The sequence below is a fragment of the Leopardus geoffroyi genome, chromosome D2 (assembly GCF_018350155.1).
Source record: "Leopardus geoffroyi isolate Oge1 chromosome D2, O.geoffroyi_Oge1_pat1.0, whole genome shotgun sequence".
In the NCBI taxonomy this organism is placed as follows: Eukaryota; Metazoa; Chordata; class Mammalia; order Carnivora; family Felidae; genus Leopardus; species Leopardus geoffroyi.
The window spans coordinates 39,708,461-39,728,875 of NC_059334.1; the positions used below are offsets into that span (position 1 = coordinate 39,708,461).

The 20,415-nt window shown below is 60.4% G+C and overlaps 1 protein-coding gene across 13 annotated transcripts in view; it reads left to right on the plus strand.

Moving 5' to 3' along the window:
• ZMIZ1 (zinc finger MIZ-type containing 1) overlaps positions 1-20,152 on the plus strand; it is a 232,823-nt gene extending 212,671 nt beyond the window's left edge. For 5 of the 13 annotated variants that reach the window (XM_045437807.1, XM_045437804.1, XM_045437805.1 and 2 more), the window contains 14 exons: positions 41-331; positions 3,106-3,288; positions 4,464-4,541; positions 5,217-5,391; positions 6,000-6,141; positions 7,363-7,573; positions 8,375-8,480; positions 9,416-9,576; positions 10,622-10,689; positions 10,999-11,067; positions 11,555-11,799; positions 12,931-13,097; positions 16,339-16,596; positions 18,161-20,152. In XM_045437807.1, the coding sequence (XP_045293763.1) occupies positions 41-331; positions 3,106-3,288; positions 4,464-4,541; positions 5,217-5,391; positions 6,000-6,141; positions 7,363-7,573; positions 8,375-8,480; positions 9,416-9,576; positions 10,622-10,689; positions 10,999-11,067; positions 11,555-11,799; positions 12,931-13,097; positions 16,339-16,596; positions 18,161-18,268 (2,262 nt within the window). In that variant the 3' untranslated portion in view covers positions 18,269-20,152. The remainder of the gene's footprint in view (positions 1-40; positions 332-3,105; positions 3,289-4,463; positions 4,542-5,216; positions 5,392-5,999; positions 6,142-7,362; positions 7,574-8,374; positions 8,481-9,415; positions 9,577-10,621; positions 10,690-10,998; positions 11,068-11,554; positions 11,800-12,930; positions 13,098-16,338; positions 16,597-18,160) is intronic. The other 8 variants (XM_045437810.1, XM_045437808.1, XM_045437811.1 and 5 more) reach the window with 3 other exon arrangements.
• The last annotated feature ends 263 nt before the right edge of the window (positions 20,153-20,415 follow it).

Consider the following 20,415-nt stretch of genomic DNA (forward strand, 5'->3'; position numbering starts at 1 on the left):
GCATTTTATTCTTTTTTTTTTTCTTCTTCTCCCGTTGAAGGTCTGTTCCTCTTTCCAGATGGGTCCCACCCAGGCGTATAACAGCCAATTCATGAACCAGCCCGGGCCGCGGGGGCCTGCCTCCATGGGGGGCAGCATGAACCCCGCAAGCATGGCGGCTGGCATGACACCCTCGGGGATGAGCGGCCCTCCTATGGGGATGAACCAGCCCCGGCCGCCCGGCATCAGCCCCTTTGGCACCCATGGGCAGCGGATGCCCCAGCAGACCTACCCGGGGCCCCGGCCCCAGTCCCTGCCTATTCAAAGCATAAAGAGGCCATACCCGGGAGAGGTGAGTGTGACAGCAGGCAGGTGGCGTTCATGGTGGGAGCTGGGGGCGGGGAGGGGGAGGGGGGAAACCTGGGGCTTGAAAACACAGGGACTGTGGGCAGTACTTTGGAAAGGGTACGAACTGACCTGGACAAAACCTGGACCAAAAGGCCAAGCCTAAGGACTGAGAATTCAGGCTCCAGGGTTTAAGACCAGCTCTGCCATTTCCCAGCTGGAAGTCCTTGATCAAGCTGTGTCCCTTCTTGAGTCTTGGTTTTTCACCTATAAAAGATGGTGACGGTCCAGCCCACCTCCTGGGGCTGCTTGGAAGATTTGAATGAGGGGCTGTACCCAGGGCACTTGGCCCCAGGAGGGTACGGACAGCTGCAGCTGCCGACTGGCTACTGGGTGACTTGAGTAAGGAGCGAAACCTCCTCGAGTCCACATTCCTCACGTCCACATGAAGGCTTCTCACTTCCAAGAGCGAGAGAGGAGACAAAACCCTGTACATATCTAATGTCTGTGCACGTCGGAGAAGTGATTGGAAGGCAGACAGCGTGCTTCTTAGGGCTCTTCTCCATCAACTGTCAGCTGCTCTTTCGGGAGGAACATTGCCTAATTGGCTGCCCAGCCAGCTCGGCCAAGGGGGCGGTGAAGATTTAGGGAAGTAAAACCCACACCTGTCCTCTGGGAACCGAGACCTCAGCAGGAAAGAGAAGGTCTAAGCAAGAACCCATAAGGCAGTGATGCACGGTGGGGTGTATGGAATTCAGCTTGAGGTCAGAGAAGGAGGACTTCCTGGAGGGGGTGTCATAGGGCCTTCCGTGAGCAACGGGAAAACAAGTTGGCAGCAAGTGGCCTATCAGGGTAAGGATTTAGCTCAGGAGCAAAAGACACAGGGCCCCTAGAATCCTAGCCCAGCGCCCACGCTCCTCAGGGAGCCTGCCTCGATTCCTTACCTAGGCGAGGCTCCCTGCTGAGCAATTTCCCGGCAGCTGTCTGCTTGCCGCCTGTTCTCAGACCCGCTTCCCCCTACTTGTCTCAGAACTGTGGCCTTCAGCTCGGGATTGCAAGTGGGTTTAGAGTCCAACCTTAAGTTCCTCGAAGGTCTCTGGGATTCCCTCAGTATTCACCCTGGCTCGGGCTTGGCCATTGTTGGAGGCGTCCTGAATCCAGTTAAGGGAGAGGTCAGGGACCTCCTCAAACACCCAGACACTCCTGGGTGGGCACGGGTGCAGGGAGGTACCAGCCAGAGAAGGACCGTGGCTGTCAAGGCCCTGGCTGTCCTTGTGCTGGGGGCTCAAGCCGCTGGCCTCCGTCTCCCACATACAGCCCCCCACGTGAGCTCTGGGCCCTCTCTCGCCCCTTCTGTGCTCACACTCCCAGCGTCCCTGCTGGCCAGGCTAGAGATGCATGTGCAGACCCAGACTCAGGGCTGCAGGCCCCCAAGGAGGTGATGGCAGGAAAGGAGATCGGGAAAGGAATTCCCAGTCGTTGCTCTGACATCCGTCTGTGCCTGCCCCTGTGCTTGCACTGCCCAGGGCCCGCCAGAGGCCTTCATTTATGTTTACTAAATCATCCTCTTCGTAGAATGCTGATGCTCCCCGGCTACAAAACGCCTGGCTCCGGGCTGTGACGCCGGGTAGTCACGTGGCCTGACGCTGCCTGGGAAGTCAGGCCTTCCCTTGCAGCGGCGTGCTTCTAGAACCTTTGAGCTGTTGGCACGTTGGGCCGGGGGCAGGTGCCAGACTGCCCCGTGCCACACAGGACTCCTCCTCTGCAGTCTGGTGGGAAGGCCCCAGCCCCCACCTGCGTTCCTCCTCCGGTGACGTGACGGGAACCCCACTGTCATGCAGAGCGGCCACCGTGTCCCAGCAGTGTGAGTGGCAGATTCTCTGACACTGGCGTGGACACCTCCCTCCTCCGCCGCTTACCTTCAGATCCTGCTTTCATTTGTTGAGCGAGGATTTATGGAGGGTCCACTGTCTACCAGATTCCGGGACACAGCTGGGACCTCTGAGCCTGGAGGCAAGAGAGACAGTTACTAAACCAGGAGCTTCAACAGACAAGGGAGAGGGAACCAGCGACTCCACAGGATGTGATGGCCTGGAGTGTCTGGGCGGCAGGTGGCCCCTGAGGGTCACTTAATCTTACAGAGGGGGAAGGCAGCTACGAGGTGGACATCAGCGTGTCATGTGTCACGTTGTAGATCTCCGAGGACAGTGGTCCTGCCCCTCCCTGGAGCTGTCTTCTCTCTCAGTTGCCTGTCTTGAGAAGGGTTGTCTGGAACCTCCACAAGGCGGCTTCTCCCCACCCCTGCAACATGGCCCAGAACGGAGTGGCTGTGCGTTCTCTTCGGTGTGGGCTCTGGGGACAGTGCCTCCCAGATTCAGCCTCAGATTGCAGGGTCGAGGGAGTCCCCTCTCTGGAAGCACATCCTGTTGTCTGCCTTCCCCCGTCATGTACCAAGTACTAGGAGAGGCACAAAGGGGGCTTTGGAATAGGGCCCCCTCACAATGGCAGGAATGAGAGGCTCTGAAAGTGGCCTCGGTTCAGGGAGCAGGGTACTTGGAGAAGACATCTTCACGGTGAGGGGGCCTCCAGCCGCACAGCCAGAATCTAGTGTCTCAGAGCAGCAAGGGCCTCAGACATCATCTGGTTCAGCCTCCTCTCTCCGGGTGGGGGAGGGGGCAGTTTGCCAGTGGAATACAGCAAGGACAGAGGTGAGGTGGCCGTCTGGTGAGTAGCTTGGCCCCACGACACTGACACACCTTCTCCTCTCCTTTGCCGCCACAGCCCAACTATGGAAACCAGCAATATGGACCAAACAGCCAGTTCCCCACCCAGCCAGGCCAGTACCCTACCCCCAACCCCCCACGGCCGCTCACCTCTCCCAACTACCCCGGGCAAAGGATGCCCAGCCAGCCGAGCACGGGGCAGTACCCACCCCCCACGGTCAACATGGGGCAGTATTACAAGGTGAGTTCTACCACCCCACAGGCCCCTTCCTCCCTCACCACCTCCTATCCCCACCCCCACCCGTGTCCTCTTGGCTCTGTGTTCCCCTGAGTCACCAGGGGGCAGGCAGAGACTTCCAGGATGTGTCATCTTGTCCTCAGAGCCAGGCGTGCAGCGACCAAAATGTCCGTTCCTGTTCTCACGGGCTCAGACAAGGGTTTTCTCCTCTCCTTTCACTATTTACAGCACACGGGATAATAATTTAAAAAATGCATTTTTTTAAAGGAAAAAGCGTCCACCTAGATATATTAATATTAGTTCTAAACCTTGTTTCGCTACACGCACAATGGCATCAGCCTGTTCTGAGACTGTTACTAAGGCTGTAATTTTGAATCTGTTTCTTTCACTTGACGTGAAATCACAAGCGTGTCACTTATTGCTACAAAGTCCCCATGGTTTTTTATTCTTTTAAGGATGTTTAACATTCTGCGGATACATAACCACACCCTATTTTATTCACTTTTTATTGGATATTTGGGTTGTTTCTGATTTTTCACTTTGGAAGTAACAGTATCACAGATATTTTCAGGTACATAGCTTTTTCCTCCCTCTTTTTTTTTTTTTTTAATGTTTATTTATTTTGAGAAAGAGGGAGGGAACAGAAGCAGGGCACAGAGAGAAGGAGCCAGAGAATCCCAAGCAGGCTCCGCGCTATCAGCTTAGAGCCCAAACGGGGGCTTGAACTCAACTGTGAGGTCATGACGTGAGCCAAAATCAAGAGCCGGACGCTTAACCGACTGAGCCACCCAAATGTCCCTCGCTTTTTCCTTCTTTGCGATTATTGTAAAGTGCATCTCAGGAGTGAAGCCTGCTCTAGAAACACTTTTACGTATATTTGGCGAGAATTCATGCTGACTTACGTGACCACCTTCGCTGCTCCAGCTTTAACACACTAGGTGTTTCTGGGTTTTTTGTAAACTCATGCTGTATCACTAGCTATGGAAAGAGAGAGGAAATGCTGTCCCCGTGGGTGACCTGCTCCACCCCTGTCCCGCTCTGCACCCCAGCACTGGATGGGCCTCACCAGCATCCCCTGTATGGTACCGCTGGCCAATTTTCACATCAGGAAAGAAAGCAGGCTTCTGGTAGCTTTTCTGCCTTCCACGTTCATCACGTTGTTTATCTTGTTTTAACAGCCAGAGCAATTTAATGGACAAAACAACACCTTCTCGGGAAGCAGCTACAGTAACTACAGCCAGGGGAACGTCAATAGGGTATGTTCCAGTTTTCATCCTAGCTCTAAGCCCCGTGCACCTGAGTGTCTAAGGGGCCATGCCGTCCCCGGGCCCATGGATCGGGGTGCATTCCCGGGTCGTCAGCTCTGGGACACAGTAATGCCCAGACGGAATCCACAGGTCCAGGCAGGTGGGCCAGGGATGCATAAGGACTGAGACCAGAAGGGTGAGGGGCTCCTGGGGTGCCAATTGCCCAGGATGCTACAGGCCCAACTCCATCTGGGGACCCCCTGAGCTGGGGGGGGTTGGAGGGTATGGCCTAGAGTCATTATGTAGGCAACCAGAGACCTGGGCTTCACCCCAGCTCTCCTCTCCTCCTGAGATTGCATTAGACTAGTCCCCCCTACCCTGAGTCTGTGTCCCTGTTTGTCAAGTGGGCAGGGGACCCTGCACCTGCCTAGCACTGCAGTGCCATGACCCAAGTGAAGGGTGGGAAGGCCCTTCCTAGGCCCACCTGTCTTCCAATTGAGACAGAGGCCTTAGTGCTGACCAGGATAGACGTATGTCCCGAGGGGTGGGGGAGGGCTCTCTTCCCTTGAGGGACCAGGAACCATAGTCCCAGGACTGTGGGGTGGGTGGGGTGTATGTCCACAGACATAGTCCCTCCTATCCCTGTGACCCCATAACCTATGTGTGGTTTCTTTTTCCCCCCAGCCTCCTAGGCCGGTTCCTGTGGCAAATTACCCCCACTCACCTGTTCCAGGGAACCCCACGCCCCCCATGACCCCCGGGAGCAGCATCCCCCCGTACCTGTCCCCCAGCCAAGACGTTAAACCACCCTTCCCGCCTGACATCAAGCCAAATATGAGCGCTCTGCCACCACCCCCAGGTGAGTGCCCCACCTCCTCCCTCTGCCTGGCCAGCCCCACCTCCTCCCTCTGTCTGGCCAGCTCCATCCAGGGCCCTGCAGTGGGCCAGGAGCCAGGGGGCTTGGAAGTTGGACTGCCTGTGGGGGCTGGGTGTGTGGCAAGGGCAGGAGGGCTTGAAAGCAGATAAGCCCCACCCAGAAGGGAAATTTGGGGTAGGGCTGTGCTGCCAACAGTCCTCATCACCTTCCTGAGCAGCTGGAGGTTGGAAGGAAAAGCGGCTCCCAGCTGTGGAGAGGGGCTGGGCGGAGAAGCCTGGCGCTTCCAGAGTGGGGAGTAGGTGGGCATAAGAGGGGAAGTAGAGCCAGGGTGAGTGGGACACGGGACTCAGGGGTGGTCAGGATAGGGTCCGGTGGACTGACAGAAGCAACAGGCTCCCTGGCGTGCACGCGGGCAAAGAGCCCAGCTTCTGTGGCCCTGTTTACACACACGCCTGTGTGACCCCGTGAGCGTGCAGTTAAGGGTGAGTGTTGCATGGGCGAGCGAGCTCCACCCACAGCCCTGGAGCCCATGCTTCTGTGTGCCCGTGCGGCCACAGGCGCGGGGCTCATCCAGCTCCTTCCCCACCCAGCCAACCACAATGACGAGCTGCGGCTCACGTTCCCTGTGCGGGACGGCGTGGTGCTGGAGCCCTTCCGCCTGGAGCACAACCTGGCTGTCAGCAACCACGTCTTTCACCTGCGGCCCACAGTCCACCAGACCCTGATGTGGAGGTGAGTGTCATGGCGGGGGGCACAGGCTCAAGCCGGGGGGAGGAAGCCCCCGGTGGTGACCTCCCTAGCCCAGGCATTGCCGTGAACAGATCATAGCAGCATCTGCCTGCCACCTTCACCCGTTCAGCATCATTGATTGGGCCCTGCTCTCTGCAAGGTTTGGGGGATGTCACAGGCCTCGGCAGGTATGGTGGCCTAAGAGCAGGGAAGCAGCTGTCACTCACCCTGGTCCTGAGAGACTGATCGGGGACAACCTCCCAGAGGAAAAGGTGGCTAGCTCAGACCCAAAGGCCAATAAGGCAGTATTCAACGCAGAGGCCCTGAGTTGGCAAGAGGAACTTGAACATGGTTTGCTGTGGCTAAAGCGGGGACACAGAGGGATGGGGCTGGCTTGGGCAGGACCAGCAAGTCCGACAGGTTGCGAGGGGCTGGCCGCCGAGCCAGGCAGCTGCTCAGACATCCAGACACACTCAAGTACAAGGTCTGGAGGTGGCTGGCCAGGCCAGGCCCTGTGTTCTGTGCCTTCCACACATGACGTCACTACCTGGATCTTGTCAGTGGGCAATGCTTGTGCCGTTGGCAGTGAGACCAGAGAAGCTGATTAGCTTGCAGGGCTTCTCACAGCAAGCGACAGAGCTGGGACTCAGACCCAGTTCTCTTGAATGCCGGGACCCACTGGTGTCTCCACCCTCGGCCCTTCCTCCTCAGGCAGGACTCACACTTGCAACCTCTAGTTGCCCAGTGAGCACCTAAAAGGCTCAAGACGGGTCTGCCCTGGGCACATACGTGCGCACGCACAGCTCACTCGATGCCTTGACCACACTGAGCCGGCTGACCTGGGTGCTGCTCCCAACTGGAGTCTGGTTTGGACATAATCAGTCCCCTAGCTGGTCTTGTCACATTACTGTCTGTCCGTTTCTTTCCTCTGTCTCCATCCTTGGGGCACAGGATAGAGGGGCTACGGGGAGCGGTCAGGAGACCAGCAGAGCTGTGGGGTGTGGCTGGAGTGAACAGTGCAGGGGACTCTGGGCTGTGGCGGTGGGTTTGGACTGGGGATGTGGGCAGGGGGAGCATCCAAGGCGGGAGAGGAGAGCCCGGGGAGGCGAAGGCGGTGGTGCCAGCGGAGGACGCGTGACCCTGAGGGACTCGGGCTGTGGCGAGGTGGCCAGGCGTCACCGAGGCCCCGAGCAGAGCCAGCTGAGCCTCACCGCACCCCCTCAGGTCCGACCTGGAGCTGCAGTTCAAGTGCTACCACCACGAGGACCGGCAGATGAACACCAACTGGCCGGCCTCGGTGCAGGTCAGCGTGAACGCCACGCCCCTCACCATCGAGCGCGGGGACAACAAGACCTCCCACAAGCCCCTGCACCTCAAGCACGTGTGCCAGCCGGGCCGCAACACCATCCAGATCACCGTCACGGCCTGCTGCTGCGTGAGTGTGCGGGTGGGGCTGGCGTGGGGGGCTGAGTCCCCCTCTGGCCTGCAGCCTTGACTGCGGGTCTCTGTCCTCATCCCCGCAGCCACGGCAGTGGTCTTGCAGAAACACGTCTTCACAGACGTTGCCCCAGGGCTGTGGAATAACTGTGTGTGTCCCCCCGATCCGTGACCTGCTCTGGATCCACATCCGAGCCACACTCCTGTCCTCCCAGAGACCCGGGCCTGGCACACAGGGCTTGCCCAGGGACCTGTGGGGAAATAGATTGCCTGCCTGTCCTGCTCTGCTGGCCTCTGTGGGGGACGTACAGGAAGGAAAATGACTGATCCTGAGAAGTCGCAGGATGGGGAATGCTGTCAGAATGAGGAACCTGTAGGGGCTTGTGGGGGTGTGCAGTCCTGGAAGGCTTCCTGGAGGAGCGAAGACAAGGGTGACCCCCTCTGGCAGGAAAGGTGGAGAACACATGATATGGAGCCGTGCCAGGCAAGGTTAGGAAGTGAGGCCCACTCCAGTCCTCATGCCTGGTGTCCCATAACTCATGCCAGGAGGTTTTCGACATCAGAGTCAGCCTAGAGCCCAGGTAACGGTCCCCCAAGTGGTGACCGTTGCCCAGGTCTCCAGGCTCACAAGTCCCAGGACACATCCTGGGCCTCAGGAGACCCTCTTCTAGAGTGGCATCACTGTGGATCATGGGCCCTTTCCTGTGCTTGGCCTCCAGGGGCCTCTGGGCACAAGTGGGGCCGGCCGTGGGGGCCTTGGGGCCTTGGGGTGGGGACTGAGTACACTTTTCCTCGGCAGTCCCACCTCTTCGTGCTGCAGCTGGTCCACCGGCCCTCCGTGCGCTCCGTGCTGCAAGGCCTCCTCAAGAAACGCCTCCTGCCCGCGGAGCATTGTATCACGAAAAGTGAGTGCGGGGGCGCAGGGAATGAGAACCGGGACCGGCCTTTGGCTCTATGCACACACCCCGGGGCCCGAGCGTTCCTTGGCACCGGTCCCCACCGCCCCCCCAGCTCATGTCCCTCCTTCTGGAGCCGTGGGGGTGATCAGATGAGCATGGGCTGTGAGGCCTGCCTCGCAAGGAAGAGCTGGCTCACAGCACAGGATGTGAGGCAAATTAAAACCACACACCGTGGTGTAGACAGGCCAGGCAAGCTTCCTGGAGGAGGTGATCACCTAGAAGATCACTTCTAGGAACTGGACAAAGGGGATCTTCACCCAAGGGTGGATTCTGGACCGGCCTCCCCACCTCAACAGCTCATGTATAAACTAGAGACAGGGTCTTGGCTCAGGGTCCCCTCCTTTGGAGGAGGCACCCAGGTGATGACTCGGGGGCAGTATGCAGGGCAGTGCACCGCTGCCTCTCCTCTCGACTTGCTTCTCCACATCACCTCCTGAGCCCTCCGTCCCCGCCCGGCGCTTGTCCGTTCCCATCTCCACCCTTGTAAAAGTGAGCACGGGAGCGCCTGAAGGGCTCTCCACTGACCCAGAAAATCAGTGGGAAGGGCCAGACCGTGTTTTTGTAAGTGCCGTAGAAAGTCCCCCGTGCTGGTGAAGGCGGGGTCTGTTCCGCAGAGACTGGGGAGCTGACGCGGCTGCTCCGGGGACACACACGTTCCACACGTCGCACATGGAGGCTGCCGTCCCAGAGAGCTGGGTGGCCCAGGGCACCCGGCGGGCCGAGCTCCCCTGTGACCAGGCCTGGGTGCGCTAGTTATTCCCAGGACCTCCCAGTGTCCGGGGGGCGGTGGAGAAGCAGGGTGTGTTTTAGCCACACGAGGGAGTGTGATGTGTGCAGGGTGGCCCCGTCCTCCTCAGCCACCTGTGCCTCCTGCCCCACAGTCAAGCGGAATTTCAGCAGCGTGGCTGCCTCGTCAGGCAACACGACCCTCAACGGAGAGGATGGCGTGGAGCAGACAGCCATCAAGGTGTCTCTGAAGTGCCCCATCACATTCCGGCGCATCCAGCTGCCTGCTCGAGGTCACGACTGCAAGCACGTCCAGGTGAGTGGTCCTGGCAGGTGCAGCTCGAGCGGGAGCAGGATGGCTGGCGTCTGGCTGGGATGGTGAGGGGCAGGCGGGGGCGGGAGGGCGGGCAGCAGGGCCTGTTTCTAGTCCCCAGAGGACTCGGCGGCCATCAGCAGCCGGTTGTATTCACTCCCTCCGGCCTCCGTCCATCCTTTGAGCGAGCATCTTCTCTGCATGCTCAGGGCTAGGTTCCCAGGGGGCCCCAGAACCGATTTGGACAGTCCCAATCCTGACAGATGTCAGAAGCCAGCTGCAAGTCCTGCACATACGGCCACAGCTGGCCTGGAGCCCCAGGGCAGGGGACACCTCTGCCTGATCGCTGCTGTGTCCTGGGGCCTGGCCCCAAGCAGGTGTTCAGGAAGTGGCCGTGGAATGAGTGACTGTCATGGCCTGGGTTGCTCTGATAGAGTACTGTGCAAATGTGGGCAGCCTGGATGGGTGGGATTCCCTGGGGCGGGGGGGCGGGGGAGGGGGGTTGCTCAGGAAGAAGTCCCAGAAGAGGGGGAGCGGCCATTCCTGCAGAGGCTGGGGGGCCAAGCCAGGTGAAGCCTCGGCCCCTCCCTCCACACAGCAGGTCTGGAGGGCTTTGTGGTGGGGCAGGAGCTTCCCTCGGGGAGAACGTTGTAGGCACCAACACGTACTGATGAACTCGACTGGATGTGTTCTCGGAGCCGGGGCTGGGCTGACAGGGAGGCCAGGCCGTCATGGGTCAGGGTCTGTGGAGACACGCTGTTGGGTGAGCCAGGAAGCCTTCTGAGAGGACACAGGCGAGGGGCCATCGGGCACAAGGGTGGTGTGAGAAGTGAGCCATGCAGGGACTCAACGTGGCCGGTTAGCCATGTGAGCAGGGGAAAGGCCTCATGATCGCCGGCCCCCACAACCCAGCCCCCGTCTCCCCGCCCCCCGCTCCCTCCCTGCTGGGAGATCTTCACAAGGGTCCCAGAGGCAGTGGCACTTGCACCTATGCGTTCTCTCATCTGTCTGTCTGTCTGTCTGTCTGTCTGTCTCCCGGCCTCTGCAGTGCTTTGACCTGGAGTCGTACCTGCAGCTGAATTGTGAGAGAGGGACCTGGCGGTGTCCTGTGTGCAAGTGAGTAACACCTACCCCGGCGGGACCTTCCTCACTGGCCTCCATCTGGGCCTGCCGTCTGGGGTCTAGCCGCCTCCTCCTGCCCTAGGAGCCAAACAGAGAACCCAGACACGGCAGAGGAGCTCAGCGCACAGGGGCCGCGTGCAGTCTTCTTGTGTCAAGTCGTCACAAGGCCGTGCTCTCCTGTCACTGCCTCCAGTAGTAACCCGTGGCAGAAGCAGAGTCTTTGACATGGTGGGGAGGGGTGCGCTATGCGCTAGTCTCTAGGCTCCAAAAGCAAAGGCCAAGCTGCCTTCTCTTTTTTTCTAGTAAAACGGCTCTGCTTGAGGGCCTGGAGGTGGATCAGTACATGTGGGGCATCCTGAACGCCATCCAACAGTAAGTGGGCACCCCCCCCCCAGCTCGGGGCCCATGGAGGGGGCGGGGGAATGCCCGCCTGGATTGGAGGAGGCGAGATGGGGACATTCCTGATACCCCACCCTGTCCCCAGCTGCAGACCATTCGCCAACCCAAGCTCTCACCTCTGTGACTCTACCTCAGGAACTTTTCTGTCTGGGGGCGAATGAACTTTCTAGAAAGGACTAAGCTCAGCCAGAACAAGACAGTGCCCCGGACAGCCACTTCCTGGGCGGGAGGCCTTGGGGCCGGCTGTCCTGTGTCCAGCCACTTGCTTTTCCTCACCTCACCCTCCCCATCTCTCAAACAGATGTAAAAATCCCTCACACCCCTGTCATATGGCAGAGCGTGGCAAGGATGGGGACAGGGGCCTAGGCAGGGACAGTTCAGTGTCTGCCTGGGCTAGAAGCCCTTGTATCCCAGGCCTGGTACCGTGTGACCTCAGCTCTGCCCCCTTGCTCCCCACCAGCTCCGAGTTTGAAGAGGTCACCATCGACCCCACGTGCAGCTGGCGGCCAGTCCCCATCAAGTCAGACCTGCACATTAAAGATGACCCAGATGGCATCCCCTCCAAGCGGTTCAAGACCATGAGTCCCAGCCAGATGATCATGCCCAACGTCATGGAAATGATCGCAGCCCTGGGCCCTGGCCCATCCCCCTACCCACTCCCGCCTCCACCGGGGGGCGCCAACTCCAACGATTACAGCAACCAAGGTGGGTGACGTTGGATGAGGTGGGAGAGAGGAGTCCCAGCAGGGGTACAAGGTCTCTGGGCTCACGTGACAGGTGCAGGGGGATTGTGGGGTGAAGAGGTAGAGGCAACATACACCCCAAAACACAACCCATGTCACTGGACTTGGGGGTATGGTGGCCCATTCAACGCCATCCTGTCTCCTTCGCCACCTGGTTCCATCCAGCCCTATGGGTCAGCACCCTGCTGAGAAGTGGGCTCTGCCTCCTGGAGCTCCAGGGGACAGCTCCCTGCCTTCTTGGGAACCTGCTTTGCTGGGGGCACTAACAGAACCCTCCCACTTGGAGTTCTTGGCCCTTCCCCCAGCCCTTCCGTGTTTCTCTGTGAGATCTGTATTGTCCCGGTCCCTGAAATGCTCCCATCCTTCCAGGCACAGAGTTCCAGGGGTCTCTGGCCACCAAATTCACCATCCCTGCCCTCTCACTCTCCCTGCTGTCCAGACCAAGCTATGCTGTACTGCCCTGGGTTCCTAGAAAGAACCCAGCCCCCTTCAACACTGGCAATGGCAGCTCCCTGCAGGATCCAGGCTCCTGGATGATTAGAGGCCCGGAGAGGTTAACCCACATAGCAGGATCCCACAGCTTTCCAGGATGCTGGTCCTCTCGTCCTTCTCCATGGCCATGTTGGGGAGGGAGCAAGGGCCAGGGAGGCCAGACAGCTGGCTTCTAATGGTGTCACCTCGAGGCTGGCGCAGCTCTCTTTGTGGACTTGAAATCCTGATCTCACACTCTGGGCTGCGGTCTTCCCACTGAAGGGGTGCAGCCACGTGGGGGACAGTGAGGAAACAGGTCTTGGGGTCTAGCGCAGCAGATCCTGAGGAAGGCTCAGACTGGGGCATCATCTTCCCCTGCCCTCAGGAGCCTGGCCTACCTCTCGCTCACACTCTGTTCCTCCTCGTAACTGTAAAACAGCTCAGGTCCTGGGGTGCTGAGGCCCACCAGAGAAGGCTGTATTGCTGCTCCGTCTAAGGCCACAGGAGCCAGGAGAGGAGTCACATCTTAACTTACATACTCCGTGTCCCCCCACTCCCCCCGCCCCGTGGCTGCCTTCCCTCTGGGTGACACTGCCCCGGTGCCATCTTGTTTTCTCCCCAGGCAACAACTACCAGGGCCATGGCAACTTTGACTTCCCCCACGGAAACCCTGGCGGGACGTCCATGAACGACTTCATGCACGGGCCGCCCCAGCTCTCCCACCCCCCGGACATGCCCAACAACATGGCCGCCCTCGAGAAACCCCTCAGTCACCCCATGCAGGAAACTGTGAGTACCTCTTCATCGTCCTGACCTCCCTACCTCCCCCTTCACCCCCGTCCTCCGCGTGGGGCGGCTGGGAGCAGAGGGCTCCCCCAAGGACCTTTCTGATGTTTGCCTAGCTCCCTCCCAGGCAAAGGGAAGACCGCCAATTGGGTCTGGGGGCTCAGAAGGAAGTGAGAGGCCTGACCGAGGCTGAGTCGGTGTCCTTGGACTTGGCCAAGGACGTTGGTTTCACCTAGGACGTTGGATTCTCAGATGGGGGAAGCTGCAGGCTCCTGTCTGCACACACACTGCACGTACACACGCCCACCTCCCACACGTGCCCACCGCACCCCCACACCCCCACACACACCACCGCCACCAGCCTCTCTCCCTGACACGCACACTCAGATGCTGACCTACCGTAGCCCCAGCTGTCTAGAATTTCGTCTCACACCTAGGCACCTGCTCCCCAGGGGTCTGAGTCTTCTGCATATCGCCACCGCCTGCTCAGCCTCAGAATATTCACGCCCCGTCCCGTGTCGCCTGTTAACACACCCAACAGTGGTAAGAGGCCTGGCCACCCCCAGGTCCTCTTCCAGTGAGTACTGCGTGGCTCTGTTTGACTTAGCACACATTTCCTGAGCCTTTGCTCCGGGCCAGGTTTTGTACCCGGTGTGAGCAAGACAGACACAGGCCTTGTGCCCACGGAGCGAAGGTTCTGGCAGCGCTCGGATGGAGACGGCACGGTTGGGGTGTTTGAGGAAACTGAGGCCTGAGGGCTGAAGTCAGGCCTCAGTCGTTCTGTGTGTCCCTGGTCTCTCCCCTCAGGAGGAGGGGGCAGTCGCAGAGGGCCCGACAGTGGGGTTGGGAGGGCCTGCACCGGAAGGCAGGGCTGCAGGCCCCCCATCTTCCCCCATGTGGCCTGGGAGGAGGGGCCTTGGGATCGCACCGTGATCCACACGGGGTTGGCTCTGCCAGAAGCTGTCCCGTCCCGAGCCACCCGATTCTCGGCATGAGTGGCTGTTAACCGGAAGGCTTCTGGGAGAGGGACACTGCAGCATCTTTCCTACGGAACTCCAGAATGCCAAGTCAGACATAGCTGCTGTCACGGGGTTTCAGCCACATTTTCGCAAGTTCTTTCTGCCTCGTGGAGCTTCTGACTTCTGGGGGCCTCTCTCCCAGCTCCCCCCGTTTCCTCAGCAGTCCATGCCCAGGAGTCACCCAGATCACACCCCACACACGCTCACCTGTCACACACAGAGGTCCCAGCACTGGACAATGGCAGCAGGATGTTGCTTACTTTCTGAGCCCTGCCACCCGGGGTCTTTTCAGAGGGCCCTAAGCCTGTGAGCTGACTTCACAGCCTGCCCCCCCACCACCACCCCCGCCGCCCAGGGGTGCTCCCTAGATATGCACCGTCCTTCCCTATTTCCGGGCTTTCGCTAGACGGCGACCCAGAAGTACAGCTGCGAAGAGGGATAGTACAGTCACGGATAAACTGCCCCGCGCCAGGGCAGCCTGGCCCTGGCTGAGCACCAGCTGGATGCCCACGTGCGCGGACACTGGCAGAGAGGCTCCCATCGGGTGCTGGGTCACTGAAGGACTCTTCCTTGCAGGAGAGGTGACAGGTGTATCAGCAGGTCTCAGAGCGTCCCTCTGGGCCTGAGGGGGACAGCCGTTGTCAGCAGATCTAGAGACTGTCTGCCTGGGCTGGGCTGGGCTGCTCCAGGAGTGTGGAGCCACTCCCTGCCCCCCAGAATGGGCACTGTGGGGCACCCACGGGCATGGGTGGGAGTCACAAGCTGGCCTCTTACTGACAGTCGTGGTGGCCATCCTTCCAGCCTCTCCTGGTCCTTCCCGCCTCATGTGCATCCCCCCCCACACCGTCCCACAGTCGTACAGTCGGTCCCGGGATGGAGGGGGCCCTGTGCTGCCTGGGGCTGGTTGGACTGAGCAGAGGCTCCCAGCAAGGCCTGGGAGCAGCTTTAGGAAAAACAGGAAGAGGTACGAGGGTCTGGATATCAGGCTGCTGTTTCGAAACCCACGAAGGAAAAACGAAATGTGTGCATGGCCTGGTAGATGGGGTGGGTAGGAAGGTATGAAAAGACCAAGGAGACGTTTGCTCACCGGCAGCCGGGCGGGTCAGGCTCCCGTTGGCTAGCATCGTGTGAGTGCGGTTGGGGGACCTGCTGGGGCACTGGCCGTGGGCTGAGAGTGTGGACTTGTGCTCCAAGATCTGAGCTCCGAAGGGAGGCTGCTTGGGATAGCACCCAGACCAGCAGGGAAGTTTCGATGTCATACACCATAAGGCCCCCTGCCCGGCCACAGCCCTGGTGTTTCAGTCCACGTGCACACAGGAGAGCACGGGCCTCTAGTGGATCTGTTAGAGAAGCACTTCCTGCCTCACCGGGGCACCCCCTCTGTGAGCCCTAGCGCCCAGCGAGGCACAGAGGTGCCTGCCTTCCTCGGCACCCGGGGACGCGGCCTACAGCTGCCTAGGTGGGTGGCCAACAGGAAGGGTCCGGCAATGCGGAGAAGCCCTGCTCTGCCCCTTTGACTCAGGGCTCAACTCTGCCCTACCCTGGGCAGCGGGCAGGGCTGGTCCCAAGGGGCCAGCCGCTGCCACCTCAGGCCCTTGGAAGGTGCCTCTGTGTCCAGCATCGCCCCCCCTCCCCCCCCGGCCAGGGCCCGTTGTGGGACGCAGACCCCTTCCTGAGCTGCACGCCTGCCCATGCTGTCTGTCCGTGTCTGCTCTCCGCTGCCCCTGGCCCTCGGGGGACAGTGGGCGGAGGGGGGGGGGGGGAAGGGGTGTGCCGTACCACGCTGCCAGCGTCACCCTCCCCGCCTCCCCACTCCTTGGAAACATGCCCATTTGCTTCTCCATTCTGCCCTTCCTGTTCATTGTGGTGATGGTGTCCGGGCTACAGAGGCAGAGGGGCTTGCGGGGGGCCTGGACCATGCTCTCAGTGTCTGCTTGTCCCAGAGCTCCGGGCCACCTCCCTCCCGGCCCCCACGTGGCCTCAGAGGCCCCGGCCCCGCCTCCCTCTCCACAGCCTCCCTGACTGGCAGCCTCGGGGGAGGACTTTTTTTGTTTGTTTCTCTGCAAAACGACGACAACAAAAAGCATTGAGCTCTGTAAGGGGGTGGCTTTGTTTTGGGGGTTTGTTATTTTCCTGGTTTTGTTTGGTTTTCATTTCTCCAGGCATCTCGTTGCTGTACCTCGTCACCTCACATTTCTTTTCTCCTGCTCTCTCCTCCTCCACAGATGCCACACGCTGGCAGTTCTGACCAGCCCCATCCCTCCATACAACAAGGTTTGCACGTCCCACACCCCAGCAGCCAGTCAGGGCCTCCATTACATCACAGTGGGGCTCCTCCTCCTCCTTCCCAGCCTCCCCGGCAACCGCCACAGGCCGCTCCCAGCAACCATCCACACAGCGACCTGACCTTTAACCCCTCCTCAGCCTTAGAGGGTCAGGCCGGAGCACAGGGAGCATCCGACATGCCGGAGCCTTCGCTGGATGTAAGTTGGGGTCACCACCGGCCTGGGGCTAGGCCTGGCGCTGGGACCTACCCGAGAGCAGGGGTGGGTGTCGAGGGCTCAAGGCCCAGGGTGGAGGAGGTGCAGCTGTGAGGGGGTGGGTGGGTGGTGGGTGGGCCTAGCCAGCCTGCCTCCCCTGGCTCCAGAACCAGGAAACCCCACAGTGGGGAAGCCTCACCAAGGGTCCCAGCCTCCCTCCCCCGCCCCCTTCCCCACCTGGCCGGCACCCGCCCTTCGGTCCCCTCGGCCACAGTCCTGCAGCCCCTCCCTGCCCCACCCCACCTTCCCCCACAGGCCCTCACAGAGTCCCTCTGGGCCAGGGTCCTGGAGGAAGCACAGGAAGGCCCCCTGCCCTTCTTCCTTCCGACCCCCTCCCCGCCCCCACCCCCACATCAAGCTTGCCATCTCAGTGTTCGCCACACTCTCTGGCCTGAGGCAGGGGAAGGGCTGGAGTGACAGGGTCCCTCTGTCTGTCTCGCTGGTATGTGTCTGTGTCCAGTTTCCTGTCCGTGTGTTGTCCACGCCCTGTGTTGCCGCTTTGCTCCATCGCTCACTCAGAGAGGCCCCGGTGAGGGGTGACAGTAGGACCGGCCTCGGGTCGTGCCAGGACTACTGGGGCAGAAGTGGGTGGCTGAGATGCAGGGGTCTCCCACCTTGAGGCCCAACCGGTCTGGAAAGCGGGGTGGGAGGAGCCCTCGAGTGATGGGGGCCGGGTAGCCGGCTAGGGTGGGCCGGGAAGGGACACGTGGCACTTGCCCCTCCCATCCCACACCCCTAAGCTCTAGATTCCCAGAGAGGAGGCCTGCTCTGCCCTCTCCACGCCTCAGCCCCACTGTGGTCGCCCTCGGCCCCCGGCAGGCAGCGGCAGGCAGCGGCAGTCTTTATAGTGAATGGGGTTTCCTCGGCTGTGCGGCCACTTAGGGTTCTCCCCCAGCTCTCCTCCCCAGACCCGTCCAGTGAGGGTGCTCTTAGGTTCGTGAGGTTCCCCGGTGTGACGAAAGGAGTCCGAGGACCTCACGGTAGAGGGTAGGGAGAGTCTGCAGCCACAGCCCAGGGGCCGCAGGGAAGGATGGTTCCGTGCCGCCCTCTGGTCATAGGCTCACCAGGGAGCAGTGAGCTCCTGGGGGGAGGTCCAGGGTGCTACAGAGAGCTACAGGGACCACCGGCCTTATGTGCAAAGTCATGTGGTTTCTACTGGGAGGCCTTCGTGACCCAGGCTTCCTCTTGGCAGGGTCTTGGGGCCAGAGGAAGCCCGGAATCAAGAGAAAGCCCCCTGACCTACCACGAGCCTTCCCGGCTGGCGGGCCGAGGGCCTGTCTCCCCCACACTGGAAATAAGCGCGGGCGTGCCCCAGGCTAGCACGGTGGCCTGGGCGCGTTTGAGGCCAGCCAGCACGGTTAGTGTCCCCTGTCCCGCCAGGACCCCGGGAAGCAGGTAGAGAAGCACGCACCCCGGCAGTCCTTGGGGGCACCCCTGCAGTCCTCACCCTGGGCCAGCCCAGCCCCTCAGCTGACACCTCATCTGGGCTTCTGTACTTCTTTTCCAGCTCCTTCCAGAACTCACAAATCCCGATGAGCTCCTCTCGTACCTGGATCCCCCCGACCTGCCGAGCAATAGTAACGATGACCTCCTGTCTCTCTTTGAGAACAACTGAAGCCCACCCCTCCACTGGGGCCATCCCCCCCCACTCTGCCTCCTTCCCCGTCTGTCCCACACACACTTTACCACTGGGAGCCCATGCCCTCAGACCGCCCCTGCTGCGGCCTTCTCAGAGCGGAGGGGCGGGAGGGTGCACTGTGAAGGCTGTGTGGGTCTGGTGCCCGTGCCCAGAGCAGGCCCTGAAGATGAGCCTCGAGGTGGGGAACCGGCCCGGCGAGAGGGCACACGCTGACAAAGCCTTCCTGGTCCCTCTGTGTGTGCTGATTCCAAACGACCCTCCAGTGCCCCCCGAGGTTCTTCCGGTTTCTAAACTGTAACCCTGCCTCCCTGCTTCCTGGCCCAGAGCCTCCTTCAAGTGACTGAGCCTGAGAGAAGGCGCCCCGAGACCCAGGCAGGCCCCGAGCCTTGGAGGAGCAGTGACGGTTGGCGGCAGTGAGAATGGCCCACCCACCACCACCACCACCACCACCACCACCACCACCACAGAAAAGCACAAACCTCTGGGAAAGAGAACTCTCTCAGGGGCCAAGGTCGTCGCTTTGACCCCTGACCTCTAAGCCAAGATACCCTGTAAACACTCTCTCTCAGAAAGCAGAGAAAAAAAGGACAAGATTCTGTGTTCGAGAGAGGGTGTGCCATTCCTGCTTGGGGACCGGTGGGAGAGGGGGTCAGGGCCTCCTCAGAGCCAGGACAGTGCAGCTGGCCCCATGACCTCTGGACTCAGTCCGGGGCCCGGCCTCGGGGAGCAGAGGGAGAGAGTCCCCAGCCAAAATTACTGTGCCCTTAGTTGGGGGGCAGGGGGATGCCGCCAGCCGGAGTCCGATAGGAACGGCAACTTACAACTTTGCTCCGAGCCACTCCCTGTTTTTCAATGACGATTAATTAAGCTACGGAGTCATCTGAGAAAGGGGACGGTAGACTTGGACGGCAAGCAACCCATTTCTCTCCACGCGTCCTGTTTCCTCCCTCCTGCCCCCACCCACGTCTCCCAGACTGTTACGGGGGACACCTGCTTCCCTCTGTCCCACTTCTGCTGTGTCCGCCCCGACAGCCGGGTGGGCCGGTGGAGGGGCGGGGGAGGCTCAGGCGCCTGTGCGGGCATGGTGCAGGCACCTCTCCGGCCCCCCCCCCCCGTCCCGGCTGTCCCTGTGCTCAAGGCTGCCCCAGCTGCACCCCGGTCCGTCACCACACGTGCCGGGATGTGCCCGCCAGCGTCACGTGGTGTCTCTGTGCCGCACTTGGCTGCCGGCCTCTCCTTCCCTCTGTGTCCCCCTGCCCTGCAAAGCTGCCCACACTCCTGCTCACCGGAGCAGAAGCAGCCTCTGGTCTTTCCCTCCACTGCCTCGCTCCATCCGGCTTACTGCTCTCGGAGTCTCCCGGGTAGCTTGTGGGGCGTCCGTTTCGTCTGGGGGTCCTCTGTCCCCCTAAGCCGCATGGCCTGTGATGCTGCTGGGCCGTCACTTGGGTCACGTCTGTGAATTCGTTGCGCCCCTCCCTGCTGCTGCCTGGGGTCTCCTGCTTCCCGTCCACTGTCCGTGTTCTCGAGCTCCGTCTCCCCCTGTGGCGGGTGGTCCCCAGCACTCCTCTGGATTTGACCGGAACGGTGGCCCCAGCTGTTGATTTCCAGTCACTGTACCAGACAGCCGGCACAAGGTTTTCTGTAGGAAAGCTGCCATTGTCCCCGCCCCCTTTTCCTTTGTCCCGTTGTCGAGGTTTTTTCAAACAGCGTGGTGTTCAGTATGCAAATCAATTATTTTGAGAATTGCTTTTGTAAATATCTTTGTGAATATTTTAGTATTGTCTTTGATAATATTCAACATTTTCATGACCTGGTTATAGCCTTTGCTGGTGTTTTTAAAAGACCTTGACTCAACAACAAGACCGAGTCCTTTTTTTTAAAAAACAACAAACAAAAACAAAAAAGCAACCAGGGCTATTTGTACAGATGAAGGGACAAAGTACGTGGGTGGCTGTGCCGTGAGTTCGAGCAGGCCGCCCACTGTTCAGAGCCATCCCCAGTCAGCTGGTGGGGACGAGACGATGCCAGGTAGCACGCGGCCGTCCTTGCCCAGTGGCCGATAGCCCTGGCAGGTGGCCACGCTCCTGTGTTCGGCCATCTGGGAATGTTCTGCCCCAGACAGA